Here is a 9446-nt window from a genome sequence, read left to right as displayed (position 1 = left end):
TGACAGGTGTGAATGTGTTCCGGAAACACCCCCACTATCCACGTCAGCCTGAAGTGTAGCGCGCGCAGCGAGCCCCGCGGTACGTGGCCTCCTGACCTGTTCATACCCCTACTATCCACATCGGCGTGGAGTTGATTTTTTGAAGTGCCGAGTCTGAAGCGTGGCGCATGCAGCGAGCCCCGTGGCCTGCCGACCTGTTCATACCCCCACTATCCACGTTGCCGAGCTCAAAGCGTGGCGAGCACAGCGAGCCCTGCAAGGGGACACAGATTACTTGCTGTGTATTCCTCATGGTGCTTGCCACACTTTGGGCTCTTTTTACACATGCCCTCGCCACACTTCAAAATCAACTCCACACCGACGTGGATAGTGGGAGTATGAACAGGTCGGGAGGACGCGTACCGTGCCCCCTCGCCATGTCTCAGGCTGACGTGGATAGTGGGGGTTTGAAATGGAGGCATTTGCCAGTATGTAACATGGAGCACTGGCAAATGCTTGAGACGCACTTGCGCCCACACACCCCCTTTGTGCACGAGATGCACACACTACGGAACCCCTAACCCTGACCGTCTCTGTGAAGTGGACAAGGGCAGGGTTGCAGTGCTCTGCCGCAAGAATTATTGAGACGCACAAGCATATGAGACCCTCGTACGTCTAAGGCAGATGGAGCACCACCTCTCCACCGGCGCCTGCATGATCGCCTCTCTGCCAGAGCAGGGGATCTGGCGGTTACTGGCGCTGTGTGAGAGGAGCTCACTAGGCTTACCAGGGACAGAGCTGCAGCTCGCGGGGACAGTATGGTGACTATGCTGCCTGACAGGGACACCACTCTGGCTATGCAGGGCTGCCGCTGGGAGGCTATGCTAGGCTGCCGTTGGGCTAAGTTGACAGCGCTGTGAAACTACACAATTACCTAATATTTTGTACAGTGGAGGTGTGGTACACGTTTAACATAAATTTTAAATGAAATAAATTCAGAAATAAATCTAGCAAATTATCATATTTGCTTCAAGGCCAACATACACCTTCTACTATTCACCCCATAATTATCCCACCTGCTCTACAGACAGAAAGCCTCAAAACATGACCTGTTGACAAAACTTGAGATTTAAGGTTAAACCCTGCCAATGCATGACATGATCAACCATTAGCCTACAGCCCAGAGCTTCAGAACTTGCAGTCGACCTTGCAGTAGGTAGGCAGGAAATAAAATAAAAATAACAAAAATTGGAATATACCTTATAAAAAAAAAAAAAAAAAAATTGATGGTAAAGTCTAATTCTTGATCTGTCATGCAGATGGCAGATTATTACCTGGTCATTATCAAAATTGCCTATTATTTCTTAATCTGGATACTTTTAACCATGACTACACACAAATACAATCTCAAATATTTATTTGCAATCTGATGAATATTACAATGGAACTGTACATTAGACATACATCTCACAGATTTGAACAAGGTATGTGAACATACTTTGAAATTCCAAATATATACCCTAATGCTGGCCATACACTAGACTAGGTACTGTAGTTGAATTTGTTTGGAATCGGTACATCTGTCAGAATGAACTTAGGTCTACAGTCATTAGGTCGACCCCATTAGGTCGAATGGCAGGAAGGTCGACCTGATTTAAGGTCGACATGGGCCAAGGTCGACATGACTTAAGGTCAAATTTGCATAAAGGTCGACATGAGGAAGGTCGACTGGTCATAAGGTCGATATGGGTTTTTCACTGTTTTTTTGAGAATGAGAATCGGACCCTCGCATCGCTCGCAATGCTTCGGGCACAGTGGCTCGCTTCGCTCGCCACAGCTTTAATAACCTCCTCCACGCCCTAGTGGATGGTAGAGCATGAAATACCGCCTGTTGGCACATGTCGGCTCAAAAAACAGTGAAAAACCCCATGTCGACCTTATGACCAGTCAACCTTCCTCATGTCGACCTTTATGCAAATTCGACCTTAAGTCATGTCGACCTTGGCCCATGTCGACCTTAAGTCAGGTCGACCTTCCTGCCAGTCAACCTAGTGGGGTCGACCTAATGACTGTAGACCTAAGTTCATTCTAATAGATGACCGCTTCCCATTTGTTTGATATAAACAAATTGACAATGTTTTTGTCCATGTTTGGGGGTATGTGAGCAAATTGCCAATTGTCATTTGCTCCCATACAGTACCAGATTTTCAGTTCAACTAGTTGGATGAAAGTTGGTCTAGTGCAGTGGTAGCCAACTCCAGTCCTCAAGAGCTACCAACAGTTCACATTTTCCAGACCATCTAGCTGCAGCACAACTGCACTCATTACTGACTGACACATTTTAAAAGATCCACAGGTGGAGCTAATTACTTCACTTGTGATTCTGTGAGGAGACCTGAAAACATTAACCGTTTGTAGCTCTCGAGGACTGGAGTTGGCTACCCCAGGTCTAGTGGATGGCCAGCATTATTCTAACTTCATAGACCTTGCCAAATTATTTATAAGCTCTTTTTTTTTTAATATATAGAAAAATATTAAACAAACTTTGTAAGCCTGGTAAATAGGAGAACAGAAAAGATAAAACCCGGATCATTTGCATACACCCACACCATAAAATTACATAAGAGTGTTGGAGCACACAGAGTTGTGTGTCCTTGTGCGTTTAATTCATGTAATATATGGTGTGTCGGCACACAGTCATAGTTCCCACCTGCTGCAAAAAACTAAAGGAAAAAAAAAAAACACAATAAGATAAATATCTTAAGATTTTGGGGGGTATTTCAATCCTGGGCGAATCTTTTGCCCAGATGAAAAAAAAAAAAAAAAATCAACAATTTCGGCAGGTTTTTTTTTTCCCTTACAAGTCACTGTGCTGATTTTTCACCTGGGGATAAAAATTCCAGCACTGTCAAAAACCATGTGGATCGGCAAACTTGTGGCAAATTAATGTGGTTTTGGAGAATTTGCGTCCATTTTTACCCATCCCGATTCGTAAAAATGGACTCAAAAACAGGCAAAAACTCCAATGATTGAATACTAATCAGCTAATTATTGCCGATTTTTCACCTGGAAAGGAAATTCGACTGGGATTGAATACTTCCCTTTGTCTCAAGTATCAAGAAAAAGTCAAACCATGTCACAACATTGGCATGTTAATATTTTAAATATATGCAATAAAAAACATTTTGTAACAAAATTAGAAGTTTAATAAGCTATGTCACAACTCTATAAGCCCTAATGTTACTATAAAGATTTTTGGCCAAAAATAAGACTATGCTGCACATCTGGGGAAAAAAAATTGCCAATCTGGTTAAGTCAAGCCTTTATGATCGATAACACACACTGGGGCAGATGTATTAAGCTTTAACAAGAGATAAATCCAAGGGTGATAAGGAGAGATAAATGTCCAGCCAATCACCTGCCAACTGCCATGTTACAGGCTGTGTTTGAAAAAAAGTCAGTAAGGAGCTGATTGGCTGGACGTTTATCTCTCTTGATCACCCTTGCATTTATCTCTTGTTAAGGCTTAATACATCTGCCCCATTGAACAATATAAAAATACAAGCATTGTAATGTCAGCCATATTACAACTACACACTGCAAAGGAACTGGAATAGTTAAATAATTTTGACATTGTATTAGAAGGGTTATCAAAAAAATGAGCTTTGCCAAATGTGCAGCGAGATTGTAGATTATTGTGTCCAACAAACACAGGTTTCACTAAGTGAAAAGGAAAATACATGTAAGCATAGATGGGAATCTGCATTAGCATGATGCTCACTAGATCAATAGGAGCATGGTTATTTTTTATACCTGAATAATTTGGGTTTTATTTCTTTGGGTATTATTAATTAAATTACAATTAAACAATTTCAGCGGTGTCTGAAATTCATTATGCAGCAGCGTAAGACAGTCCAAATAATGAACATTTCACTTTCACACAACACAAAGTTCATGTGTGGGGAGGAGATGTTAGACTGGTTTTGCTGGTAAAGCAAGGAAGGACAGCTACAGAAGTATCCCCTTGTGTAACAGAAACCATTTGATTAAATAGTGAGAACATGTTCTCTATTATTTGTATTCCTGTGTACTCTTTGATCCTCAATGTTGGGTCCACTGTATGCTCTTCAAATCAATCCCATCTTGCACCATTTCCCACAGGGGGCTGTAAAGCATACACAGATAATAAACAAGTTTTAATATCAATTTACATTTTTTTTATCCTCCTATTGACAAACTAAATGGAGAAGAGTGTGGATCTTATATAATGAAATGTACACACTACCAAGACCCACATTCCACTATCTTACAGTATATATGTTTAAGCATGCATCAAACAATATTTGCCCATTTGTGTAGTTGGCCAAATTAACCAGATTCAGTTATTTGGTGTTTAGGTCTAGCAGCTAACTATTCAAGTAGACTACACAAACAGGCACAGGGCTGGTTAATGATTTGGTGGTGAGGGGGAGGGTGTTATGAAGACTGAATTGAAGCTCTTTCATAGGGAAAGGAACTTTGGGTAAAGCCTATCATCCCTGCAATCTTACAGTTCATTATGTATGTGTTAGGGTGCATACACACTGTACAATTTTTTTGACCAATTTGGTTGAAAGACATTTCCATTGAACCCAGTGTCCTGGACTAAAGATGTTGACGAAGATATTGACGACAGACGAAAGATCTAGCTACAGTTTATAGGCTCTTTTTGAAAGATATTCAAATTGAGCTGCATGCACAGTTGACGAACAATCTTGATGAACAACTGGCGGGTATGCGCATCATCATTCATCGTTTGTTTGTTGACAATATCTTTTGTCAACATCTTTCGTCCAGGACACTGGGTTCAATGGAAATGTCTTTCAACCAAATTGGTCAAAAAAATTGTACAGTGTGTATGCACCTTTACTTATAAATTCAGTTGGAAGAGGTTGGGAAGAGTGTAATACATCACAATGTCTACCTCATTTCTCTAAGCCGTTTCACCACCTGGGTGCATTTGTTAACAGTATAATTAACCTCCTCTTCTGTTGTGAAGCGTCCAATACCAAACCTGTAAACAAGAAAACGAAATCCATTTCTGCATTTGATTTAGATAACATTTCTGTTATCTAATAACTATCATACTGCATATATACAACAGCAAACAATAAATAAAACAAAAAGGTTTAATTTTTGGGCTTTTTGTTTAAATGTCATTATTAGGTATACTGTAAGGACCAAACTGTATGCTCTATGATTATATATATATATATATATATATATATATATATATATATATATATATATATATATATATATATATATATATATATATATATATATATATATATATATATAATGTCTTGACACTTATCAAAATAGATTTATGGAAGTCAGTAATGGTGTGTACACACTTGTACAATGTGCATGAGATTTTGACTATATAGTCAAAATCTCATCTGGATCTCATGCAGATCGCACAGGTTTTAACCCTTGCGATCCCGATGCGCTCTCCCGTATCGCAGCCAGAAAGTCTTGGCTGCATAGACTACATAGTGCAGATCTGCACTATATAGTCTAAATTGTAATATAGTCTAAATTGTACAAGTGTGTACACACTATAAGTTTCCTTGCATGCAAGTTCCAGACATAATATTGAAAACAAAAACACAGTATTAGAAAATAAAGAACCAACCTAATAGAGGAATGGGCCAAATCCTCATCTGCTCCGATAGCTCTTAAAACATAAGAGGGTTCCAGCGACGCAGATGTGCACGCACTAGAAATCAAGGCAAAAAAAAGGGGATGTATCACCAGTGTGGGGGGAATTTACTAAAGGAAATTTGTAAAAAAATAGGTGTATTTGTATCCAGAAATTCACTTATTTTTGACATTTACTATCCCGAAAATACGGCAATTCGTATTGATAGCACATCAATACGAATTGCCATATTTTCGGCATAGTAAATGTCAAAAATAAGTGTATTTCTGGATACAAATACAGGTACACCTATTTTTTTTTTACAAATTTCCTTTAGTAAATTTCCCCTTGTGTGTCTATATAAGATTTTCTTTAGATTATTGCCTAGGTATCTGTCAAGGTAATCAGCCCATTGAAACTGTTTTTAAGACCCTATTACAATCTTTCTTTAGCATCAATCCTCTTTTGCAGAGCCGTGTTTAAATATCTGCACATTAGCTACACAAAATAACAAATGTGATCATAATTATGCTGCAGGTCACATAAATACAGTGCTCACTCAACATGGGCAATATATTAATTGTAAGAATAGATAAACAAATACTTAAATACGAGTACTTAACCACAGTAGGAACTAAGAGTCTGTACACTCTTGAGTGATACACACTGATGATTTGTTATTTTAATAGAGCAAATTGTCCCGATATCCTTCTAGTGAGCACTGTTAAAGTGACAATAACATGGTGATACATGAGCAGCAGATAAGGAAGCATCAAATCCATGTTTAATATTGGACAGAATAGCACACCTGGAAAAACCAGTAGTGTCATCTAAGTTGAAAGTGGTTTATTTATAATATGGCTATAGCCTAATTGTATACTGCATGCTATTTTATGTAACTACTGAACAGACAACCATGAAGAGTAGCCTACTTAATGCCAGGAGTACACAAGCATATTGTCATGCAGTAAAATACAGAAGACCATTATCATTTGTCGTACCTTCCAGAAGAGAGTGCAATATCTTTCAAAGCCATCAGTAAACTCTCTCCCTCCACGTAGGCAAAGGAAAGGTTTATACAGCCTGAAGAGAATGTATACATTAGACACATTTTTTACATTTAATATCAAAATCAAATTTGCAGCCGTGGCATCAGGTCTGAATTAGCCTCTATAGGTAGCGGTGTTCCCCAGAGCAACCAAACAGTTGCTTTAAATTATCTAAACTGCACAATACCTGTAGAATGGTAATCAAAAATGTCCTCAGTTTATTGCCATTATTCCAAAGTAAATAATGCTGTGAGCTATATATAAATTGCATAAAAATAAATTAGAGCACTAGGATTACATCATGGGTTGAAAAATATATTTAATAAAACAGGTATAAAACATTGTAAAATATGCTTCAGAAACAATATACTTCCATTACGTGAAGTTAGAATTGACAGTGGCCACGTGCCACAAATTATTGTTTTATACCTGGGTAACGTTGGTTGGGGTCTCCATTCAGCATAACATCTGGAATATTACTCATTATATTACTGATCAGTAGTTCTGACAGATAGCTGATTCTCTTGTGATCGTACTAAAATAAACAAAATATCACCAAAATAAAAAGTCTAAAGAGGCATAATGGAAATTAATAAAATACCATTAAAAATATTGTTCGTTTTCTTTAAGTATTTGAAACCACAAGTCTATGCCTTTCTATTGTTATGATATAATTTATAATTAAAATGGAAATCAAATCAAAACAATCAGGAAGTGATAGTAGCAATAATACCTACTGTCGTCTCTCTAGGTTTTTGTCCACTAGCAGTGAAAGTTATTTAATCTACAATGCCAACTATCTTAATTGTAAGCAAAAATAGGTCATTTATCAAACATATGGATAGAATAAAAGATGTCAGTACTGAAATACACTTGGCAAACAATTAAATTTTTGCATTATTTCCTTGTTAGCTAAACAAGGATTTAGAAGATTACTGGTGTTTAGTATTTTATTTTATAAATATTTAGAAATGTTGATTTCAAATTAAAAAGTCTGTATCCGTGCATAATTTCCTCCTAAGTATTTATAAATCAGTATATTCTAATTCTTTCAGGTTAACGTTGGAGGCCAAGAAGGCTTAAGGCCCCTAATACATTACTGCAACGGTACTTATGTAATATCTGGGCTCCCGTTTTTCTTATGAGACCGTGTCCGCTCGCCACGCTTCGGGCACAGTGGCTCGCTGCGCTCGCCACACTATATAAAATCAACTCCATGCGTATTTGGATAGTAGGGGTACGAAAAAATGGGGTGCATTTAACATGGGAGTCCAGATAATACATAAGTACCACTGCAACTTCTTTGAGTGGAGAAGTCGAAGCTAACCTCAATGAACCACCCAGCAGTATCCTGGGAGGCAGTATCGCATGCCGGAGCCTTGGCTAGGATCGCATGCAATATATAGCATGCAAAAGGACCATAATGCGATATATTTGTAAAAAAATATGAAAATTGTTTGGTCTTGGGTTATTGTATAACCAAAAAGAAAGTTATAATCAGTTTTTGTTTTTATTACCTACAAGCTCTTATTCTATTAAAACCTCTGCCTGTGGTTGGGAACAAAATTTGAAAACTGAAGTGACTAATCAGCCAATTCTTACACATAATTAATAAGAGCACATACATGATGCCTTTAGTAAGAGCTCTAACATCTGTTAAATTATGTGTACAACAAGTGTGTTACAGTTTAGACACAATTTGTTTTTACCTCTAACTCCTGCTCAGCCACCTCACAAGCTGCACCAAACCCAACAGTTAGCGGAGTTGGCACTGTCCCTGACCTCAGGCCTCTCTCTTGACCTCCACCGCTCATCAAAGCCTCCAATCTTACTCTAGGTCGCCGACGAACATAAATAGCCCCAACTCCTAAAGAGCAAATATAAGAAATGGACATTAAAACAAAACAACACATCAAAATACTACTATCTTTTCATATTTGGACATGAATAGAAGACTTGATCCACATTCAGATCACCAAACAGAACATAGGTCACAAACAAATAGAGAACATATCTCCATTTTGTTCCCTCTGATACCTTTGGGGCCATAGACCTTATGGCCACTTATGCTCATTAGATCAATCTTCATTTGGTTCACATTTAATGGAATTTTGCCAGCAGCTTGAGCCGCGTCTGTGTGAAAAAAAATCTTTCGAGAACTGCAGAGGTGACCTGAAGAGAAGATGGAAAAATAGCTAAGAAAAGTAATATTTCATTTATAATTAATTCCTTCAAAATTATAGAGAAAATTGACAACGCAAAAAATGGTGTAGTCAGATTTAGGCTATACAAAAGAAAAATACTCTGACCACAACTATTTATGTACATACACATCAGATATAAATGATGTACATAATTCAGGGCTAGACAAATCCCAGAAGCCAAGAAGCCAGTGTGCCTACAAACATTATTGTTAATGCTTAAACTTTGGGAGTGATTTCTATTAATGGACAATTAATTGAAAATTAACTCTTCCACTTAACATATAAGACATAACTTCTGTATTTTTATTGGAATCAATACAGTGCAACTCTGGGTACAGTAAGGATGTAGGGAAAGAAAGGGGGGAAATATACCCAGAGCTGCACTGTATTGATACCAAGTAAATTACTCAGACCCTGGGCCATAGGATAACCCCAGATAATGCAGCATCACAACCTACCCCCCTAGGTGGAGTGAAGTACATCAAAATATTTCTAGAACTTATGTGTAGCATATCAATTTCCTTGAAAGCT

General features: G+C 38.1%; 1 protein-coding gene across 1 annotated transcript in view; it reads right to left on the bottom strand.

Annotated features, from left to right (window-relative positions):
• Positions 1 to 3115: 3115 nt before the first annotated feature.
• The window catches only part of NFS1 (NFS1 cysteine desulfurase), an 18018-nt gene continuing 11687 nt past the window's right edge, over positions 3116 to 9446 (bottom strand). Inside the window, exons 7-13 of the mRNA XM_083147627.1 lie at positions 8749 to 8883; positions 8421 to 8578; positions 7141 to 7246; positions 6664 to 6745; positions 5657 to 5740; positions 4943 to 5032; positions 3116 to 4144 (exon numbers count right to left, since the gene is read on the bottom strand). Of these exons, the coding sequence (XP_083003753.1) occupies positions 4081 to 4144; positions 4943 to 5032; positions 5657 to 5740; positions 6664 to 6745; positions 7141 to 7246; positions 8421 to 8578; positions 8749 to 8883 (719 nt within the window). The 3' untranslated portion in view covers positions 3116 to 4080. The remainder of the gene's footprint in view (positions 4145 to 4942; positions 5033 to 5656; positions 5741 to 6663; positions 6746 to 7140; positions 7247 to 8420; positions 8579 to 8748; positions 8884 to 9446) is intronic.

The sequence above is a fragment of the Crinia signifera genome, chromosome 6 (assembly GCF_055691185.1).
Source record: "Crinia signifera chromosome 6, ASM5569118v1, whole genome shotgun sequence".
In the NCBI taxonomy this organism is placed as follows: Eukaryota; Metazoa; Chordata; class Amphibia; order Anura; family Myobatrachidae; genus Crinia; species Crinia signifera.
Note: the sequence above shows the minus strand (reverse complement) of the source record. Positions and strands in the feature narration are given on the sequence as shown.